Source organism: Lynx canadensis, chromosome B2 (assembly GCF_007474595.2).
Source record: "Lynx canadensis isolate LIC74 chromosome B2, mLynCan4.pri.v2, whole genome shotgun sequence".
Classification (NCBI taxonomy): Eukaryota; Metazoa; Chordata; class Mammalia; order Carnivora; family Felidae; genus Lynx; species Lynx canadensis.
In genome coordinates this window covers 106,108,630-106,132,768 of record NC_044307.1, presented here as the reverse complement: position 1 = coordinate 106,132,768, position 24,139 = coordinate 106,108,630, and the positions used below count along the sequence as shown (strand labels likewise).

General features: G+C 36.9%; 1 protein-coding gene across 1 annotated transcript in view; it reads right to left on the bottom strand.

The window, feature by feature from the left end:
* RFX6 (regulatory factor X6) overlaps positions 1-16,347 on the bottom strand; it is a 56,403-nt gene extending 40,056 nt beyond the window's left edge. Inside the window, exons 1-5 of the mRNA XM_030314602.1 lie at positions 16,125-16,347; positions 15,658-15,814; positions 12,739-12,862; positions 10,396-10,457; positions 16-93 (exon numbers count right to left, since the gene is read on the bottom strand). Of these exons, the coding sequence (XP_030170462.1) occupies positions 16-93; positions 10,396-10,457; positions 12,739-12,862; positions 15,658-15,814; positions 16,125-16,347 (644 nt within the window). The remainder of the gene's footprint in view (positions 1-15; positions 94-10,395; positions 10,458-12,738; positions 12,863-15,657; positions 15,815-16,124) is intronic.
* Positions 16,348-24,139: the final 7,792 nt, after the last annotated feature.

Sequence of the window (24,139 nt, the reverse complement as noted above, 5' to 3'; positions counted from 1 at the left end):
AAAGTAGAACTCTACCTTGTCAGGCCCTTTCCAGAATAAACGGAGTGGTAATATGCACTGCTCTCTTTGATGCCAATCCCATAATAATGATACCTAGAGCAAGGACAGGAACCAGCTCTGTGTTAATGAAGGAGTTTTTGGAAGGGGAGAAGGAGCTAAAAGTACAGCCGAGGGAAAGAACAGCTAAGAACTGCAACCCTCTGATCACCTTCCTTTCCTGATTTTCTTTCAAGTAGCATCTTAATGTGCTAAATCGCTTTGATGGTCATTAGTCCTACTTATGGTCATATTTCTGGCTCTAGGATTAAAAAAGGAGAACAGCCAATCCCCTTCTAACCTCTAAAATATAGGCTTCAAAACCAAAAAAATTCATAAATGTAGACATTTAAATGTAACCACTTAAATTTGTAAATGTCAGCACTGGCTCCAAGTATATCAAGTGTCATTCTGCTAATTACCAGTCCAATTTGAATTTAGTCAATTGAAAAAGAAAATGATAGGTTTCCTTTATAGTATATCTATTGGATGGAGTAGAAAAGTATGACATTGTATGGAGGAAGATATTAATGTCGTGTATAGGAATATATATGAAGCATGTGATCTTTCAAACGTTATTTTCCTCATGAGGAATGAGAAGCCCAATTCACTGTCATTTTCACTTCAAACTTTTGTGCAACAATGAGGGAAAAAAACTGTACCATGAATCAATGGAAATATGAAATATGGAATGTAACAGCGTCACAAATACTTTATTATAAATGTGTCTATGGATCCTGAGCCACTCACAAGTATAGCATTTCATCAGTTCTCAAGTTGTAGCTCATTCTCTTAAGCTGCAGACTCCTGACTTATTACACACCCAGGCACAAACACTATATTACACAAAAGCTAATCAAACAGTGGGAATTCAGTAAGGCTGGCTGAAGCCTGACTTCTGCCTTCCCTTTCCTTCCCAGCCCAGCACACGCAGCAGCACCATTTACTTGGTTACCTATTGTTTCAATTTGCATTCATCTAAAATCAAGCAAGGAATGAAATAAAAGTGAATAAAGGGGTTGCCAGGGGACTCCGCTGTAACCGTATTTAGAATTTCATAACTTAGCATCATCATCTGAGTTTAAAGTGGACAAGACAGTGCAGATCTAAGTTTCAAGGCCCCTTTTCTGATCTTAGCAATAAAAAAAAAAAAATTAAAAAAAAAAAAGACTTGGCAGAACAAGTCCACCCCTAAACATTCCCAAGGCCCAGAACAAGAGTACAAATGAAAGCCCACATACCATATACTTAAATATTCAAATCTAAATCAAGCTAAAAAACTACTACATAAAATAACCTTGTCCTCCTAGCTTGACAGTTTTCCTCCATACTAATCTGGTAGGTGGGTTTGAATCTACAATTCTTCCATGTGTGAACATGGCGGTGGGAGAAGAGCCACCCTTAGCCCTTGTCTTCACAGCCCCTGCTCTTTTCTTCACTGTGAGGAGACTCTTGTGAACACACGGCCTCCATGTCCAAGATCAATCCAACCTTCCAACCACCACCGCCAAAGAGCTACCTTCTGGTGGCTCAAGTCTATGTATACTGGTGGAACATAGCACCCTTCTCAGGATGGATGGGGGGAAAGAGCCCCACATAAGAGGGAGAAGGCAAGTCTGGGCTCTTTGGACAAAGAATTCTGGGGTTCTGGGGACCTGAAACGTGGGCTGGAAGGAGGATGTGGTCTCTCGATGGACACATTTATTCAGGCTATGGACCCTTTGTCTCCTGGGGAAGAGGAATGCTGGAGGAGGGCCAGAATAGAGCCCCCTAAACTGTGAGGCCCAGAGATGGGTTCTCTCCCGTTAAGTTCTAAGGGCAAAGAAGTCACCTCTGATGACCCTGGGCTATTTGAGATAGAGAGAAAAGTGTTTTTAAATATGGAAACAAAAAATTACACATATTATATAAATGTTTTTAGAAAGAGCTATTATATTTGAGAAACAGTAAGGGGGGGTGATCAAGGTGAATGGTGATATTTTGATTGCTGCACACTGGGAATAAGTTTTCAATACAAGGGCAGTAAGTAGCCTGTTAACCTGAAACAGAAGAGGTGGGTTTTTTTTTTTGTTTTTTGTTTTTTGTTTTTTGTTTTTTTGTTTTTTTTTTGAGGTGGTGGGGGGTAAGGGGAGAGACAGAGAGAGGGAGACAGAGGATCTAAAGCAGGCTCCACACTGTCAGCACAGAGCCTGATGCAGGTCTCGAACTCATGAATTGTGAGATCATGACCTGAGCCGAAGCTGGAAGCCTAGTGGACTGAGCCTCCCAGGTGCCCCAAACAGAGGAGGTTTATAACTGCTCAAGTTTTACAATACAGAAAATAATCCTATAGTAGAAGAAGAATAAAAAAAACCCATAAGGTATAATGAAACAGAGGGGGAAATGGAGGAAATCCAAAAGTGATGGAAACCCCAAAATACGGAAATGACTAAGTCTCCAGTGAGAAACTAAAAGAAGGAAGCTTATTTAAGTCATAAAGACCTTACCAAAAGCATTTATATTAACAGAAATAGATAAGGAAAAGACCTAAAAACCATGAAAACAATGAGCAGATTTAGAGGATATTTGGCAAGTGTATTATAATTAATAATTATTATAAAAAGTTAATGAACCTGAGTCTGAAATAAATATTAATATTTTTAATCAAGATATAGAACTAAGATATCAAAGGGAATTTCTTTCTATTAGAAGAAATATAGCAAAAGATGTTTGAGAACAAGCAGATCTATTACAATGTAAATATATTGTAATTTTATTTTCTCTTGCAAAGTTTTCTATTTATTCTCTAGAGGCTATAGTTTAAATAACTATATTTTATCCACTTGCTGAAGCAATATATGTTAAACATTGCTTTAAAAGTTGATAATTTTCCTTTATTAGAACGTTGATCTTTTGTTTCTCATCTATAATCTTTTTTCAATATGTAGATAATATTATACCATGGTAAAGTGGTTTGTCATGCAGATTTGAGAAGAAATTACATTGCCCGGTGGTAGACAAAATTCACTGGACAAGTCAAAGGGATGACCAGGAGTTCAACAAATATTGGAAGACATACTGTGTCCTGACAACTATGCTAGATGTCAATACGGTGAAAAAACAGACATGGGAAATCAGGGCAGGAAATTATACCCTTGTTCATGGATTCCTGAGCCCGACCACTTGCCAGTCATGGAACAGTGACCACACTGACCAATACTGAGGCACATTTTACTTTCATTTTTAAAAATCACCTGATGATCAGGTTCTGTAAAAACTGCAACATCCTTTAGCACTCAAGAATCCTGAATAATATGAATTTGTAATTTTTTCTTACTTATGACTTTTAAGGAAAGGGTATTCTGATTACACAATTCATTTGTTCCTTATTTTCTAAAATGACTGTATTATTTTGCCCTCTTCTTTCCAATAATGGGCAAAAGCATCTTTAAAAATGGAAGTGTGTAATATTTCTAAGTACATTTAGAGTCAAGAGTTTACATCTTATGGCCCCACCCCACCCCCAGCAAAAGAAAATCTTTTTAAAATAATGTATTTTATTAGTAGGCTAAATGTAAATGCTATCAACCCAGACATGCACTGAGCACTCTTTGTTTCAATGGGTCATGTTGCCTCTGTACTTGAGAAGCAAAATCTTTTTTATAATCTTGTATCTCAATTTTATTTGTGTTTAGAAATTCCTAAGTGAAAATATTTTGAATATGTTTGCACTCAGTATAAACACTTCCTCTTCTAGCTCAGCACAAATCATATTAAGCAAGCATTGATAACTAAAAAGAATCATTAAGACCTATACCATTGATCTGGATTTTTCTTATTTGATGATCCATATGTAAACAAGGACTTCTAGAATGTAAGCTCCCTATAATAGGAAATCAGTAAACGTTTGTTGAATAAATAAATAACATGGAAAAAGTTAGAAATAATAATATGTCATAAAGAACACTTTAGAAACAGGATTTTTTCAATTAAAGGCATGCGTATAGTATCATATACTTAAATATATCAGCACAATTTTAAATTTGGTAGAGATCAAAGGATTTCTTGTCTAACATGATATAAGGAAATATACTAACTCCTTTAACCCTACCACAAACACAGTCTGAACTTATCTATCACTGTCACAATTACTTGTTCTCATAAATAACGTGTTTTCTCACCTTGGTGCTCTTTGTTGAGTTCTTCATGGGGAATGCCCTTATTCCTTCATGTCCTCATTTCTTACTCATAGCTCAGGCATTGTAATTTTAATGCATGAAGCTTGCCTGGTTTCTCAGGAATCTAAGGCCTCTATGCCCTTTGAACTCCTCTCTTGGTCATTTATCCTATGTAGTTTATATCTCATACCATTGGTGAGTGTATATGTGGCTTACCTCTCCTACTAAACTTTAGATTTAGAGGAAGAGAATTGTATCTTTTCCTTCATTGATTTCCTCCTTAGAAATTACTGTATAGAAAAATCTTCATTTATTGGATGAATCAATGTATCCTGCTAGAAATTTAGACACTGATAAAACACAAATTCTCTTAAAGCCAATAGTTTCAATAACTTCTTTGTAGCACTGTTTATTCCCAGGTTACCAGTAAAATATTGGGGCTGAATAAAAGTTGTATAACTAAACAATATATACAAAGGGCATGAAATTAGCATATTTAAGTAGAAAGACGATTGCTAGGAATAGAAATCTTAATATTTTCCAATGATCATTGTAATGCTTTAGCACATCTCCTATCTAGTTTCTTCTGGAACTAATAAAATAAATCTTTACTCCTTAATCTTCCAGATACATGTTATCATTTGAGTGATGATTTCATGCCTTTGAGAACAGAGAAGAGATAATAAATGAGTAGCTCTGTCCTCCTAAAGGTAAACCTCATAAAACTAGGAAGAGTAATTTCATGTAAAATATACATGGATTTTTCATCTCAATCCTTACATTTTATAGCATTATTTCACTGTTAATATATTCCCATAAAATAAGTTTGCTGCAAAATATTTGCCAGAAATACTCCAGTATTACAAAGACCTATGTTGGTGCATGCTGAATAAAAAGCACTGTCTACATAAGTGTGGGATAACTAGTTTTAATTAGTTATTTTTATTTATATACCACTACCCAATGCCTATTCTGTAGGTTACTCTGAATAGATTCCCAAACATTGCACAGTTCTTTCTCTCTATATAATTTTTACCCATTTTGCTTAAAAATGATATGTGAAAACTGCTTTAAAATCTTGGGTATGACTAGCTAATTTCTCTGAGAAAATGTTAGCATAATACAAGTAGTTTTGTGATTATCCAGCAAATTGTGTTCATTCATTAGTGTCAACTGTTCCTTAGTCTTATATCAAATAATAGATCGTTTACATTTTAGGAATAAGGAAGATTTATTAATTTTTATGTCCACATTTTAAAGTGAACATTTAATAAAATAGAAAATATTTTTAATAGGACAAATGAAATTATTGCTACTCTTGCTGCTAAAATATTTACATTGCACCTAACACTTTTCTTCACTTGCTGATAAATTTCTACCTGCACCTATAGTTCTTCTTTCCTATTTCAATCATTATATAGAATTCCTGAAACATATGTTCCTACTGAGCTGGTAGCCCTGATGTTAGTTTACACTACACGAATGATGACCGATAAGGAAATGATGGGATTAAGCTGTTCAGGGACTTGCAATAACTTACTGTGATAAGAGCAGCTGCCATATCAGTTTTATTAACCCACTAAATCACTACTAATAAATAAGATAATAGCTTTTGTCCATCATGTCTGAAAAGCAAGATTTGACTGATCAAAGTCTACGAGAAATTAAAATGTAACTTCAAATCAAACAGTCTACTGCGTACATGAAATCTACTTGGTGGTCTCGACTATCAGCAATCCTGAGCAATGGTGGGATACAGGCTCTTTTTCTTAATCACTGTATCCCTAGGGCCTAGGAAGTACCAGCACACTCAATAAAATGCTTATTAAATAAATGAAGCTTAATAGTGAAAGTTTTTTGATAGTGTATATCCTATCCTGCTATTTGCATATTAAAACCTCTTTAGCACCATGCTCTGTACATTGATATAAATATGAGTGGATTGATTATTGATATAACACATTTATAACATAAAATAGACAAAAATTGCTTTGCATTACTCTTTTGTGCCTATATGATTTTGTTTCATTTTTACTTTTTCAAAATCCAAATTTAAAAATACTGCCCAGAAAAAAAAAAAAAAAAACAGGTGTATATTTTGGCATTGGTAGTAAATCAAAAGAAGAAAAAAAAAAAAACTCAAAAGACAACACAGTTTTATCTGGGTGTTGAGAATGTACAGAATCTGTCACTGGGGCTTCTTGGCAGGGAGGGGAGGGTGACAGTGAAGGAAGGGACAGAAAGCTGAGCTGCTAATGCCCCTGTAAACTGATTGGCTTTGTCCCCAGGGCACACTCAGGTTAGGTGTTCTAGGGTGAGGCTTTGTGACCCCAAGAGTTAACCTTTAAAGACTTTTTTCCAGAATTCTTGGCACTACTGGCTTCTTATGGAGAACGTCAGACCTGCCCCTGGAAACAAATGTTTCAATTTTTAATTGTTTCTAAGTTTGACAGTGCATGATATCTGGTGATCTGTGATATCTACCTAGGTAGTCTGTCCATTTGGATTTTTGTTTTGTTTTGCTTTTAACATATCTGTTTTAAATATTTTATCTCTTCCTTTTGGCTGAATAAATTTTGCCTCATTTTATTTAGTTACATGTTTTCATCTTTCATGTTCGTGAAGTCCTTGAAAGTAACACCTGCATAAAGGTGAGTTGTGAGAACTGATCATTTTAATACCAGTTATGACAGAACTTAGGGAGAAAAACCTTGAAAATAGACACAAAATTCACTCTTCTTTTTTAGATCCTACCAATCACCTCTTTGTCACAAAGATCAGTGTTTCCCAAACTTTTGGATTTCCTACATGGAGTAAAATTTGAAAAGTAACATTGTTCCATGAACCCTAAAGGCTGCCAGGGACGGTTTTAGAAATAGTGGTGCTATCTTGTGTCCAGAATACATAAGAACTTTTTGAGTTCATCAGGATCAAAATCAATTATTTCTGAAAGACTCAAATGAAATGACTGGATATACTCTAGCTATTCTATGAGAATTTGGCAACAATTGAGAGCTTATGTTTTTAGATAACCATCACTAAACAGTTATATAATGTCAATATATTTTAATAAATGATCCACAGAACTTAAAATAAATTAATACTTAGTTTAAATTTTTCAAATAATTCAATAAACATTTAGTGATAGTATGTTTAAGGCACTAGAATAAACACTACCCCAACAAGTTTTGCAAAATTAATAGTAAAATTTGGAGAAATTATAAATTTCTCTTTCTCCAAAATATGCTAACTTTCTTCATTTATCTTTCTGTTTCACAGATTGTTCATATTTCTATAGACATAAAATATTTTTCATAAAGATGTACATTTTTAAAATATTAAATAGCCATTAAAAATGATGAATGTGAAGATAATATACCAAGATAAAGAAATGCTTGGGACAAAAATTAAAGGGCGCCTAGGTGGATCAGTTGGTTAAGCCTCCAACTCGATTTCGGCTCAGGCCACAATCTCATGGTTCGTGGGTTCAAGCCCCGCATAGTGTTCTGCGTTGACAGCAAGGAGCCTGATTGGGGTTCTCTCTCCCTGTCTCTCTGCCCCTCACCTGCTCTCTCTATCTCTCTCTCTCTCCCCCCCCCCAGTAAATAAATAAATAAATAAATAAATAAATAAATAACAACAACAACAAAAGAATAATTACATCAAACCATTGCCAACTGCAAGATTCACAAACTCTCCATCTTGCCCTATCTTTCAACATACTTGTTTATGTATGAAAATTTTTTTCCCCAGGATATCAAAATATCAAAAAATATAACAAGCAAGTTATAAAAAGCAAATGTCATACTGCGAAAGAAGGAAAACAAATTCAAATTTTAATAATTTGCTCTTGGGCACATCTGCTTTTAGATATCAAACAAATTTCCTGAAATTACCACATGTTGGTCCATAAACCTAAACACTTGAGCCTCACAGAGTCACAATGGACAGGGTTAATGATTCATCCCTAATCCTAAAGGCTCCTTTTAGGATTAATTGACTTTCCCAGCAGCCTGCCTGCCTGCCTTCTTGTAGATCCTGTGAAGGGGATTTCTCTGCATTGCTTTGCCTCTTTTTCTACTATTTATCTACTTCCAACATTATCTCATCTTTCTTCTATCCACACAATTCAGTAGGAATCAAATTCAGTAGAAATCAGCCAGTTAACGTGATTCAAGTTTGATAAACAAGTTAGAGGGGAAGAGCCAATTCACTCTTTTTCAATCTGGCATTTCATTCCTCCTTCTCACACCACATACTGTTAACACCAATAGGAGTCAATTAAAGAAATATTAATTGGTAATCAATTATGTAGCCAACAACAGAAAGGATATAAAAATGAATGAGACAAAGTCTCTATCCTCAAAATATTATCTTTTGAGGGGAAGAGATAAGCTAATTACATACTAAGAATGAACCAATGAACTGCTGTGAGGCTATGAAGAAAGAGCCTACAAGAAATCAAGAAATAAGAAAAATTTCAAAAGAAGAGGAAGTTTATGAAACATTCTTTTCTTTTCAATGGATAAGCTTTCAAAATACCTGTAGGGAAAAGGCATTTTCCAGAGAAGAAGACAGCATAGATGAAAGAATGACATTTGGAGGTGAAACAAAGGGTGCTGGGCACTAATTTCGTGGGAACATAGGCTCCATGCTGAGAGGTGAGTAGATGATAAGGTAGGAAAATGGTTTGGGACTAAATCATAATGGACCCTGAATGTCAAAGTGAGAAAAATTTGAGCATGACAGAGATACAATTGAATTAAAACTTTTAGAAGTCCAATTTGGAAAAACTGTATTGAAAGGACTGGAAAGATACAGTGAAAGCCAGATTATGCAAGTGAGAATGGAGAGAGACCAATTCAAGAGAATTCATAAAGTAAGATTTATTTTTTGGCAAGTGACTAAAGCTGAGCTAGCCAATAAAGTTGCTCCTAGCCACATGTAGGTAGTGACCACTTGAAATATGACTAATCAGAATCGAGATGTGCTGTAGGAATAAAACACACACTTAGTAGGGAAAAAGAATGAAAAATATCTCAATAATTTTAATTTTGATTACATGGTGAAATGATACATTGGACTAAATAAAACATATTAAAATTAAATAACAACTGTCCCTTTTTACTTTTTTAATGTGGCTACTAGAAATTTTTGAATTAAATATGTGGCTGCATTATATTTCATTGGGCAATGCTGAACTAGATGTTGGGACGGAAGAAGACATTGGATGAGCTAGAAAATGAATGGGAGAAGAGGGAAGGGGGCCTGGCAGTTCTGTGACAGAGAAACCATAGAAGTTTTACATATTGATTTATTTTAAGAGGGCACTGTCAGCAGGTTCACATGCTAGACAGGTGCCAAGGAGGATGAGTAACAGTAAAATTGAGCCATAGGGTTTTTGTCTATGTAAAGAAATGGACTGTTACCATGTGAACAATGGTAAGATAAGTGAGCACAGCTACTCTTTCGAGGAATAGCAATGAGAAGGAAAATAATAGAGCAATTGTGAAGAGTACAGCAGGTCTGAGATGCGTCTGTTTTTATCAACATAAAAGAGATCTGAATCTGTTTGCAGGCAGAAGGAAAGGAAAAACTGAAAACACAGCGGACAGAGGAAATAATGGACGAGTAAGAATGGGTAACATGTAACTCTACAGAGATTGCCACAAGAGAAAAGCTAAAATTATCAAGAGAACTAACTTTATGTTTACATTAAGAGATGACCAAAGAAGTCATTTGTGGAGGTCATTTGTCTTGAAGGGAAAAGAAGAGGATATTGAAATTATTATCTGGGAAAGAAAACCAAAGGAAGAACCTGAACCATGCTTCAACTCCTGACTTTGGCCTTGCTCTTTGGGAGTGCTGTGGTTCCATCTGGCCACTTATTTAGCCATATATACTACCCTTTCAGGACACCAGTGCCTTCAATAGTGGATTTAAGATTGTAAAAATGATTTTTTTTATCAGAAGAAATAAGATATTATGATTTTTCAGTATAAATTTTGCTTTTTAAACATTATTCCAAAATCTACTTTTTTTCTTTTTAGTTCTTACAGTTGGTAAAAAATCTGCTTCATCAAGAAAAGAACACGTGATTCCATTCACTGATAAAAACAATACTCATTTTACACGTGTCAATCCTCCTATACGGGGTATCATATGTACAGATCTGATATCTATGCTCATTAACATATCTTACTTTGAATGGCCTCTTGTTCCAAGTCGCCGAGTCGTTAAGAGGGGGAATTTCTGGCGAATTGTCTAAAAAGAAAATCAATTACTTTAGTTTTTAGGAAACATGTGGTTCTGTTGCAAGCAACTTGTGGCCAGTTAATTCAAGAAAGTAAATGTTGAACTTTGGGTAAAATTTAGTCTGGAAGAAGTAATATTCTACATACACTGACAAGCAATTGATAAGCAATAATACACCAGCAGAGGCAGGGAAGTAGTTTTTTTTTTTTAATATGAAATTTATTGTCAAATTGGTTTCCATACAACACCCACTGCTCATCCCAACAGGTGCCCTCCTCAATGCCCATCACCCACTTTCCCCTCCCTCCCACCCCCCATCAACCCTCAGTTTGTTCTCAGTTTTTAACAGTCTCTTATGCTTTGGCTCTCTCCCACTCTAACCTCTTTTTTTTTTTTTCCTTCCCCTCCCCCATGGGTTACTGTTAAGTTTCTCAGGATCCACATAAGAGTAAAACCATATGGTATCTGTCTTTCTCTGTATGGCTTATTTCACTTAGCATCACACTCTCCAGTTCCATCCATGTTGTTACAAAGGGCCATATTTCATTCTTTCTCATTGCCACATAGTATTTTAATAAGATTGTTTTACTGCCCCGTCTCAATTTCCAAAGCGAATCATACCAGTATCTGCTTTTGCTTCATGTTGCTTACTACCTTATGTACCTAGAGGAAAGACTTGAGTGTCTTTACAATAATTTTATCCAGAGATTTATCAAAATTAAGTATCAATCTCCAACTCTGAAAAAACACAGGAAACTTTCTCCTTCCTTCCAGATATCCACAGCAGTGTTTTAAATTGTTTCTTTTCTATGTCCCTTTCTCAAAAATTTGCTAAAAATTAGCATCCAATTAAAGAACAAAATCTGTTCTACAAATAACAGGAATTGTATGATCTCCTAAGGGGCTCCATGGCAAACTTTTTGTATATGTCAGTTTCTTGGGGACCAATTCTGTAGTTTTAATCAGATTCTCAAGATATTTCATCACTACCCAAACAGTTAAGATTACTGCCATAAGGTGGAACAAAACAGTGCAAAAATGGACGTTAGCAGTTGTCTTATGCAACTTGCTCATTTTAGGGAATAAGTGAACTGAGTTTTGAAAAAATTCAGTGCTTTTCAAAAGGCTTCACAACAAATTTGTCACTGTCTAGGCCAGAACCTGAATAATGAGATTACCATGCACCATATCACACTAAATCCCATAAGCAGAGAGGTTTCAAAATAAATTTCTAAATTATTTGATTTTCAAAAACTGAGAAGCTCGACTATAGTATTCATTATTTTCTGGACAATGAGTCCCTCTACAGGTTAGAATTTAGATTTCAGTTTATATGAGATGCAATGTTTGAGCCCTAAGCTTCCTATAGTTTTCCTATATCCTAAGTTCTTAGCAGAGCATGAAAAGAATCTCGAAGGAGAAACTTTCCCAAGAGATTGATATCCTGTCTTGATTTTCAAAATAACATCAACATACATAAATATGATAATGCCAATTCTACAGATTCCCATCCTAACCATACAGTTGGGTAGAAAGGAATGTTTTTAAATAAGCAATGCTTCACCAATTCTGTCACAACATTTTAGAGTTTGGGGTATAAACATACTCAGAGTGAAATGGAGAATCAAGGGAACTATTTCATGAAATAAAGTAAAAATTATTAAAAACTCATATACTTGAACTAGCTAAATAATAAACACAATCACCAGTTGCATTAAAAAGATACTTGTCACCACCACTTAATTTTACTTCTCAATACAGGCTATACCATACTCTTTAATGCATCCCTCTTTGAAGGGAAATGTCACTGCTCAAATGGAGCTTCCTTTATTATTTTTTTAAATTTTTTTTAAGTGTTTATTCATTTTTGAAAGACAGAGAGACACAGAGCACAAGCAGGGGTGGGGTGTAGAGAAAGGGGGACACAGAATCTGAAGCAGGCTCCAGGCTCTAAGCTGTCAGCACAGAGCCCGACGCGGGGCTTGAACTCACGAACCGCGAGATCATGACCTGAGCCAAAGTTGGACGCTCAACCGACTGAGCCACCCAGGCACCCCAAATGGAGCTTCCTTTAATATCACATTAAATCATCTGATAGCTAAGGTTCTAATATTCAAAACATATAGTAGTTCCAGGTAAAACCTATAGTAGGTAAAATCAAGATAAAATGCTTGTGAAACAAATTTCTTAAAATTCTGTAAAAAAAATTTACTTAGATGCATTTGTTTCTATACTGTCTTCCAGACATGACTTTAGCAGTAAAGTAGTATGGCCAATATGTGTCATTTACCTTTCCAAAGGTGGCTGCACAGGCTGGCTCCAATTTCTCTTTCCTGCAGAAATCTAAATAGTGCGCATAAAGGATGCACCGTGGTAAGCAAACTCCCTCACACACAATGTAATTCTCTTCAAGCCTAAAAAAAAAAAAAAAAAAAAAAAAAAAAAAAAAAAAAAGGCAGAAAATTAGGTCAAACCTTTTCTTTATTTCTCCTTTCCTTTCCCCTTTCACATTGATTTAAGGACTGTTTTGAATACAGACGCTATACAATGAGTTCATGAGCAGACATGAGCAGACCTTCTTTATTCCGGATATTATTAACAGTCAGATCACAAGAATTAATGTTAGAAGAACAAGAACCCCAATGAATACCTGCTAGTGGAGTTAAAATACCCTGGTCAATGTAAAACCACTCCTTTCTGGTCTGTATCTCAAAGAATAGGTCTTATTTCTATGGAAATCCTCACTATTCATTATGGTTTGCTCTGTGAGATGCAAATATGTATGAATGGTAAAATTGAAGGAGATGGCTTTTTAAAAGACTATTCTCAACACTAATGGGCTGCCAGGTTTCAGGCTGGCAAATGCCTACAATCTCTTACTTTCATTCCCAAACTAGTCCTGAGCCCTAAATGGTTAGGGAAGCATGATGATGCATTTATCTGCAAAACACCTAAGAGTAAACTCACTTCACTGAAGTCTGAAATGGTACTGATCTACTTCTACCCTATGCCATTTGCTGTGATCAAGTACCATAATTGCCTGAAACATACCATGCACTTGAAACATAATGTACTTCTCTATAGATGTCTCCAAATAGGACATACAAATTCAACTCTGTTACAAATGCCATTGTATAAATTTTGAAAATTTAGACACAATTCTGTTTAATTTGAATGTCTACATTGCAATTAAACACAATTTATATAAATGTAATAATGTATACTCAAGTGTTATTAATATCTAAACAGCAATCGAGCAATCAGAACTTGTAGATTGTATTCCCAATTTTCCTAACAATTCAGTAGGTGATATTGACTAAAATTTATGTACACCCATTTTCTGTATAGTAAAATTGTAATTATTACTATATAGGAACAACACAATATTGAGCATGCATTCAGATTAAAATTGAGTGAAACTAGTCACATCTCTGATTTAGCATATTCCCTAAATGCATGAGATAAAAGCTAAAGGAGATGTTCATCAGACTTTAAAGCATCAGATGTTCATACTTCTTTGAAGAAGAACAAAACAAAACCCAGTCAGATTAGTATCCACAAAACTAAACCTAGCTGACGGTTGAAAACTGGAGTTACTTAGGTTTTTCATTTTAATTTTCAGCTCCAATTTTTAATATCCCCAATAATCTATATAACCATGAGGGAAAATTCTCGAAGTACAAATAAGTCACTCAGTTTCTAGAAAACTCTATGTAACACTCTTTTATAGGAAAGGGGTGGAAAGTTCAAACAAAAGTATAGCATTTTAAATTTCAAAAAATGAAAATCACTAAGAAAACATTCAACTATTTAAAAATTATATTTTAATGGCATGCATAAAATGTCAACTGTTCATGTGGCTATTTAATGTTGTTGCAGGCATTGTCTTTATCTTCAAAATACTGGATAATCCCAGCCATGAATATGGCTAATTTGGGGTATAACCTGTTTTTCTTTAATTATAATGCAATCACTCATATTTATAAAGCAAAAAAAACAAGTTTGTTCCCATTCACTCATTTGAGGGAAAAACTGAAAGTGATAATTCAGCAGTTCTCCACAATATATCTTTAAGCAATACTGCCCCAATTATACTAATAAAATAGCTGTATCTAAAATATTCCAGATAATTAACTCAAATATTTACTGCCCCAGTGTATTTTTAACCAGTCAGTGTGACATCAACTTCAATAGTTAAGCCACAACTTTAGAAGAATATTTGGTTTAGATTTCAAATATTTGAAAAGGTGTAAGTATATAATCACAAAAATTTAGTATATGCAAACTGTAATTCAGGGTTTAAATAGCTGAAAAAAAGTTAGGGTTTTTTTTTTTTTTTTTGCTAGATTTGTAGACATTATTTTTTTCTATTGTATTTTTCTAAGGTTTAGTTCATACCTTACATACATACAGATTATACAACCAATCGGTAAATAAACCTTTTAAGTTATTTGCTTGTTACTTGTAACTTGGAAGGAAATATATACTCCTGTTCACACTATGTGGGGAAGCTTAGAGTTTTTACTTTAGATCCCTCTTCCTTTTTGATCAATATTACAAAATGCTCTTCATATGTAGAAAACCTACTGATAAACTCTTGGTTTTAAAAGAGTTTCCATAAAATCCAATTCATGATATTTCATCACAATAAATCATATATGACAGGTGCTATAAAAATAGTTGAACATTTATTTAATAGAGATATTTTAACTGAATTTTCAACATCTTCTAGTTCAAATGCATTTCACCTACTGACCAGTATACAATTGTTAATTTGCCCTCATATGAATAAAGGCAATATTTAAGATCCTTCCTCCTTTTAAGGTGGTTTGAAGAATCATGTTTTATAAACAAAAAGACAATCAAATAACAAGTATATAAGGACCGAATTGATTGCATGTTAAGCAAATAAGTCATAAAAAGCATTCATTATTGCTGACATTTGATGAAATTATAGTTTATGTCAATAGTGAATAAAGTGATGGGTTTTTGTATTGCAGATCATTTTTCATCAACACTAGACTAGACTATGTCTCCAAACCAAACATTCATTAAAAAAAAAAAAAAAAAAAAAAGATTCATTTTCTTTTGGTATCTTAAACTTGCCCCCAAAGTTTGAGGCAGAGGCAAATTGGGAAAAGCAGATTCTGAAGATACTGACTTTCAAAACTCAACGGGTGCTGAAAAGTATCCCCCGTGGGAGACTTACCACTGCAGGGTGAGCTGAGTCTGCTTCTTTTTATCCTTCATCATCTGCGTGACGGTTTTCTTCTGAGAGAGGTGTAGATCGGCTGCTTTGGTTTTGCTGTCGTGACTGTCTGCATCCTCTTCTTCCGAGGAAACGTTACCATTGCTTAAACGCATTTCTGATTGCAAGTTGAAAGGGTGGTAAAGACAATCAGAATGCAAAATCAGTGAAGGAGCCTCTAAAAGTACCAAACTGGTGCCAAACTGGGTAGCCCAAGGGGGTGGGCAGGGGGTTGAGAGGGGAACTAAGCCAAATCCCTTAGAGTTCATTTCTAGGTGACCGACGTTTTCCTGGGGAAAATACAAAGATCAGGACGGAACATTCTCCATGTATGTTATGTCTGCGGTGTGTTTACTTTTCCTGTGGGGTGCCCTTCTTAGAATTCATCCCCTTCCCAGCCACATCCCCCGAGGGGGCAGAGCACTCACCCGATTTAACTCCCGCCGGCAGCTCCGGGTCTTCCCCTCTCTCCGCGCTGCCCAGCGCGCCGCCGGCCGCCGCCGCCAGGTACACCCTTTCCTCGGGGTAAATGAGCAAGCCCTTGCCCAGGAGCGGCCCACAGCACTCCTCCTGGGCCTCGGGGGAAACTTGGGGCGAAGGCTGCGCCTGCGCCTGCAGGAAGGTGTCGTCCAGCTCCGGGACCTTGGCCATCCTCTGGCCGCGGGAGACCTGGGCACCAGCCGCACGGCCCGCGGCCCGCGGAGCCCAGAGCCCAGGGCGGGGCGGGGCGGGGCTGGGGACCTGCGGCCGCGGGGGCGGGGGCGGAGACGGCAGGCTCCCGAGCCCCGAGGCGTCGCGGCGAAGGAAGGCCTTGCGCAGGGACTGCGCGGACCGAGGCGGGACGGCCTTTCTCCACCTGTCCGCGGTTCCGGCAGACGCTCAGCTCGGACTCCCTTCCTCACCTGCGCCTCTCTCCCCCGAGTCCCATTCCCCACATCTCCCCCCTTCTCTCCGCCCTTGCTCACGTCTGGCGCTGGGCCCGAGGGCACTTTTCACATTCACACCCGGAGCTCCCGGAAAGATCTGAGAAAACCCCACTCTCTTCCCGAGGGAAGAGCTACTGCAACTGTCTCCATCCCTAACTCGCTCGTCAGACTTAAAGGACGCACTGGCCCCGCAGCCTTGAATCTGCGAGGCCAGAGCACCACTCAGTCTTTGCACAACCTGGGCCGGGTTTATTGATTCTCGGATTAATCTCAGTGACGGGGACGGACGCCATCGCATCACACACGTGTCCAGACTTCCCTGCTCGAGGGTGCACCCTCGAGGGTTCTGATCCCAAGCCTCGCCTCTTTCGAGGATCTAACCTTCAGCATGGAGGAAACGATTCAATTGTTCCCTGCAATATTTTGTGACTTAAAAGCATCCCTGACAATTCCTCACCTATTGTACCTACGGGTAGTGCAGTGGACGTTGCTGTGATGAAAAATGAAGCCGCCACATTTCATTTCCAATCTAAAATGGCAAGGGAGTCATGTGGGGTGGAAGAAAAGGTAACTTGTGCTCTCTTTCAGAAGTCAGTAGAGAGTTGGGGGTGTGTGTTGCCTGACTGCCACATAATCTTCCATTCTTTCCATTTCTCTTCTTTCGACAAATATGTGCTGTGCTTACTCTATGCCTAGTGCTCCCCAGAAAAAGCAAGGAAGCTGTTTTGGTTCACACTGCCTCGCCACAGCCAACAACCTGTCATCTTCTTGTGGAGCATTAGAAAGAGAAATCACCCCTTAACCCGAATTTAATATTAAACTACATTGCATCAAAATTTAACTTAGAAAAACCAAAATGGGACTCGAGGTGGTGGATGGCTGAAGGGGGAACTATAGACAGGAATAATATGATCTAAGAGCATTAACCTGCTTAGGCACCCAAGATTATGGATATATTTGAAACTTTCCCTGTTTTTAGCACCACTTGTTGGGAAAGGCATCACTTTTCTGTTGAAGGATTTCTCCCTACCGGGTACCACCAGCAGCTGGGTCCAGGCTGGAACCACCCACCCATTCATGCACCCAAACCTGGGAGGCTATACCTCCCAACCAAGGGACAACTTTGCATATCAGTTTCCTCTACCTAGGCCTTAAAAGGCCAAAGAACTTTCTCAGTGTCTGGAGCTTAGCTCTACAATACTACAGTTTAGAATGTTCCCCTTTTATAGAGACACCTTCAGACATAGATTAACTCTGTGTATGCAAAAAGACTCTGCTATTTATATCACATAATCAGAAAAGAAAATATTCAGGAAAATGACTGGGAATTCTTTTTGAATTTTTAAAAATACAGACCACTTAATATCCAGGCTAAGTGTGTGTGTGTGTGTGTGTGTGTGTGTGTGTGTGTTACAGACACTAAATGAATATCTGGCAATTATCCAGCTGAATTAATCGAAGGAAACAAACCAAGCTCATTGAATGCCTTCCATGAACTTTTTTGTCTTAGTTTTAAGTAAACCATCTGCCCTACAAAATAACATGTAATTTCTTTGTGCTTCTAGTCAGAAATATAAACTATAGACCTATAACAAGTGAAGAAATTGAATCAGTAATAAAAAAAAATTCTACATAGAAAAGCCTAGGACAAAAGGCTTCACTGATAAATTATACATGTTAAAAAAGAATTAATGCCAATTCTTCTCAAGCTTATGAGAACCAGTAAGAACAGTGCTCAATGTGGGGGTGGGGGGGGAATGTCATTATCTAAATTTTTACTTGTAGTTATAATTAATCTGAGCTCATGAAGCCAATATTTTAAAGATGTAATAATGATAAGTCATAAGATCCTAGGCAGGAAAACAGTTAAATATGGAGAATGATCTCTTAAATAGTGATGCTTAACATTTTTTTTTACATTCCCTTTAAGAAATTTATGTAAGCCATAAACTCTCTCCCCAGGGGAGCAGGTGTGGGAACCCATGAATACACTCACATACCTACACACAAAATTTTGTATGCAATTTGTCAGATCCCAGGTTTTAAAAAATCTGAGAAAGTTAATTCAGTTTTAAGAAAAGGGTATAATGACATCTGAAACAGGAGATTCTTGGTAGTTCCCCAATGACAGTATCTTTGTGACTGGAGGCACCACATTAAAGGGGAAAGAAAAGGAATTTGGAGTCACATACATTTTCACTCATTCTGTTTGTGACTCTGGGTCCTTAACCTTAGTTTCCTTCTCCCTAAGTTTTCTGAGCACCATTTCCCCAGCTTCCAACTCCTTTTGTTTCCAGTCCCCAGCTCCACCACCACCACCTGAGAGCAGGGACTGCCTTTGGCTACCAGACCACCAATGCCCACAGGCAAAGAGAGCCCAAGAGTGTCTGTCCACTCCCTGGGTACCCTGGGTATTCCTTAGCCAATGATTGATGACTAGGGAGAATAAAAGCCTAATTCTTTGACTTCATGGTAGATAAATCTGAGTTCCAATTTACAACACAGAGCTTCTTTGTGGAATCAGGCTGAAGCATCCATGCTGGACAATTCCTGAAATCCCATCCTACTTTGCTTTCTTCCTCTTCACTGTCTAGCTACCTCTGTTCCCTTGCCTGTTTCTTCTGGAAACGTTTCCTTAAAAATCACCTTCGGGGTGCCTGGGTGGCTCATCGGTTAAGTGTCTGACTTCGGCTCAGGTCGTGATCTCGCGGTTTGTGAGTTCAAGCCCTGCATAGGGCTTTGTGCTGACAGCTCAGAGCCTGGAGCCTGCTTCGGATTCTGTGTCTCCCTCTCTCTCTGCCCCTTTCCCACTTCTTCTCTGTCTCTCAAAAATAAATAAATGTTAAAGAAAAATTTTTAAATCACTTTTGTAGATGACTACTTAACTCAAGTTCTGCTGACAAAGACATCACATTATAGGGCTTATGTAAGCATTAAATGCAATATTATAAAGACAAACTTAATACAATGCCTAGAACAGCAAGCTCTCAATGAAAGGTATCTAATAGGGGCGCCTGGATGGCTCAGTCGGTTGAGCTTCCGACTTAATGAGCTTCAGGTCATGAACTCAGGGATTCCTGGGCTCTGTGGCTTTGTGAGTTTGAGTCCTGGTGACTCTGCTGCAGGGGCCTGCTTGGGATTCTCTCTCTCTCTCTCTCTCTCTCTCTGCTTCTCCCCATTCATGCTTTCTCTCTCTCAGAAATAAATAAACTTAGAAAAAAGTATCTAATATTTTATTCTACAACCTTATATCTCTTTTAGTGCTCAGAGGCAATGAAAGAAATTTTTTTTCTTTCATGGCAAAATGATTCTGAGAAACATCTTTCTTCTTACCTAGGCTATTCCTTGGGCTTAGTATGATCTGGAGTGATCACAAACTATGAAACTTTCTTCTGTAAAAGCACACGTCTCCTCTAATTTTTTTTCTTTTCACCAAGATTACTTTTTAAATATAAAACGTACTTTTTATTCTGCCTTCAGGTAATAAATTTCATGTCATTGCTGTTTTCAGATAAAAGTAAGGACAGTTACGAACTAACAACACAGCCCAAAAATACACGAAGCAAATACTGAATCTGACAAAGGTGCCAAGACCCTTCAGTGGGGAAAGAATAAACTTTTCAACAAATGTTGTTGAAACAATTGGACATCCACATGCAAGAAAAGCCCTTTTCCACAAGAATTTAACCCTCCTTTGTGCTACATACAAAAATTTCCTCAAAACAGATCAAAGACTTAAATATAAGAGCTAAAACTATGCAGCTCTTAGAAGAAAAAGTAGGTATAAATCTTCATTCCCTTGGGTCAAGCAAATATTTCTTAAATATGACACTAAAAGCACAGGCAACAAATGAAAAAAATAGACAAATTAAACTCCATCAAAATGTGAGCGTCAAAGGATACTATCAAGAAAGTCAAAAGACAACACACAGAATGGCAGAATATTTGAAAGTCATCTATGTAATAAAAGTCTAGTACCCAGAATATATAAAGAATTCTTACGATTCTGCAATCAAAAGATAATAGCTCAACTTAAAAATGGGCAAAAGATTTGAATAGACATATCTCCAAAGAAGATCTACAAACAGTAAATAAGCACATGAAAAGATGCTCAATATCATTTGCATTAGAGAAATGCAAATTAAAACCACAGTGAGATAACATGTCACTCCCACTAGGATTAGAATAGCTGTAATTTTTTTAAGAAAGAAAATAAATGTTGGTGAGGATGTAGAGAAATTGAAAGCTTCACACATTGATGGTGGGAAGGTAAAATGGTGCGGCCACTGTGGAAAACAATTTGGTAGTTCCTCAAAAAGTTAAATAGTGTTACCATAAGAGCCAGTAATTCTACTCCTAGGTATATATACTCAAGAGAACTGAAAACATATGTTCACACAAAGTCTGAACACAAATGTTGATAGAAGGATTATGCATCATAGTCAAAGTAGATACAACCCAAATGTCCATCAACTGTATTGTCTGTATTGAACAGATCAATACAATTTGGCATATCCATAAAAGAGAATATTATTCAGCCATAAAAAATAACGAAGGGCTGAGATGTGCTAATATGGATGAACCCTGAAAACATCACGCAAGTGAATGAAGCCAAATATAAAAGGCCACATATTGTATGATTCCATTTATATGAAATGTCCAGAATAAGCAAATCCATAGTCACAGAAAGTAGATTAGTGATTTCCAGAGGCTAGAGGTAAAGGATAATGTGGAGCAACTGCTTAATGAATATGGAGTTTCTTTTTTGGGTAATGAAAATGTTCTGGAATTAGTGGTGATGGCTGCATAACATTGTGAGTAAGCTGAAGATCACTGAAGTGTATGCTTCAAAATGGTCAAAATGGTGAATTTTATCTCAATAAAGAAAAAAAATTTGAATAAGTAAGGTCAGGTTATAAAGAAACAACTTAAGAATCTGCTACATTATTACCAGATAAAAATCACTGGTTTGGACAAATTTCACAGATTTATTCTTAAAATATGAGCCATTACTTTTGTTATTGTCCTATAAACTTCAATGGATTATGTCTCCATTCCTTTTTCAAGTCTCATTTCTTCCTCCTTCAAACTTGGTTGTGCCATGTTAATTAAAAATTTTTTTTAATGTTTATATATTTTTAAGAGAGAGAAAGAGCACGAGTGGGCAAAGGGCCAGAGAGAGGGAGACACAGAATCCAAAACAGGCTCTGGGCTTTGTGCTGACAGCCCCAGGGCTGTCAATGTGGGGCTCGAACTCAGGAACTGTGAGATCATGACCTGAGCCGAAGTCACAAACAACCAACTGAGCCACCCAGGTGCCCCTGTGCCATGTTAATTTAATTCTCTCTCTCTCTCTTTTGAGTTTATTGCATGTAGGGTGAGAAAGAAAGAGTGGGAAATGGAGAATGAAGAGGAGAAAGGAAAGGAAGTGTTAAGAAATGATTGATTACATTGAAGGAGTCAGCAAAATAAAAAAGGTAAAGATAAAATACATCTGGTTGGTTAGAAGTTAAGATACCAAGCTGATGGCTCCAGTCTCCATATGGGCGGAACCATTTTTTCCATAACTGTAGATCAATGTAAAAGGTAAATTAACTGGAGAAAATCCAGGAAAGGGGTTGTCTAGGAAGCTACAGCCAGATTACATTGGGCAGTGATCAGGGCTAGGAAAGGGAGTGTTTGGTTGGAAATAGAGTGGGTGGCAGGCCCTAAGGTTATTTGAAGGAAGAATCAACACTTCCTGGTGACTAATGGGCAGGTCTTGCATGCAACAGAAAAGTTATTTCCCAGATTGCAGTCTTTAGGAGCTATTAGGGAAAATAAGTAATTTTCATGTAAAATAATTGTTCAGCTAGTGGCTCTGATCCTGCACCAGAACTCATTACAGTCATTGCCAAACACAATGTTACCAGACAGACAATGCATAACAGCTACCTCTTTTACCACTATCATTCCAAAAATAGACATGTGCGTTAAGCTCAGAACAGGGACTTTAGCCGGAACTGGGGCCCAGAGCTAATAACTCAGCCCTGAACCAGAAGTGTCTGTATTGAGAGCATGCTGCTGAAATCCATTTCAGTGTCTAGACATGTCATCAGATTTTCCTTGAGCTGTGATGGGATAGTCTTCTTAATTTGTAACTCTCCACACTGTAAATCCTAAAGAGTGACTGGTGCAAATGTGTTTATTTTGTTATTCTATGTGTTGTTTAGAAAAATAGAAATGCCGGAATGGAGAGTATTTGGGTTCTTGTTACATTACACTCATAACTTTTCTTCAGATTAAAATTGTTTCAAAATAAAATTTTAAAAGTGCAGTAAGCATTTTATCTTTAGTAAAAGTTGACCTACACTTGTTTATTAAAAAAAAGATATTTACATAATTCTAGGGGTGCATATGTATACATCAAATATATTAAAGCAAAGGAAATATTTGTTTTTAATACAATGTTGTTAAAAACAGAGAGTACATTTAAAATATTGTAATATTCACTTCCATAGCTAAAGTCACTCTATCTCTTATTTAAAGTTACTTTATTCAACCTTTACATCCAGTGTCTCCAGTAACCTTTGTCCTTCACATACAAATAACCAGTTAGCTCTTCCTCCGTTTCCAATAAAAGACAGTCTAATGGTCTTTTTTAGATTAATCTAAAACTAATTATATGTTTCCAACAGTGAAGAAATAGGCTAGGTTAGTTTGTGTACAAAAGTAAATAATGTGAGGCTTTATGTGTATTTGAGAACATTATATTGCATTATATACTATATGTATTATAATAAATATAGCAAATAGCAAAAATGACTTGCAAATCAAATTAAATATTAGATGCATATGTTAGATAGCAAATGATACATCGTAGATATCTACCAAATATTTGTTACAAAAATGAGTGGAAAATGGTGGCGACTCTCCATCCTCTCCCCATTCAACCAAAAATAATTTATCATGACCAGAGGATTCAAAATCAGGTAAGACATGATTTTTCTCCAATCAGTATTCTCAGTCTAGTGGAGGAGGCAGACACATTAGAATACAACGTGATAGATATCAAAACTGTGGTATGCACAAGGTTGTCTAGGAACACAGAGCAAAGAATGACCAGCTCAGGTGAGACAACCTTGGCCCAAGAAAGAGACGCAGAAGGTTTCCTAGAGAATATAATATGTGAACTAGTCTTGAAGGATTTGTATGCAATCACAGGTGGAGACAGAAGGAGTGGAATGTACACAGGCACAGAGTTAAGAAAGAACCTGGCTGGTTGGAGGAATCAGTTACTGGGTGCATTTGGAGGATAAGCAGCATCATGGAATGTGAATGATCATGAGTTGAGATCAGGTCTTGAGGGCCTGTTCAAGCTAACCAATATATCTTATAACAAATAATAACACATCATTGAGGGGTTTTAGGAGGAAAGTATAAAGAATGAGTGGATTGTGGTGAAGATAGTTAGGAAGACCATGTGGTAAAACAAAACAAAGGCTTGGACAAAGGCTTGGCAGTGAAGATAGAAAAAA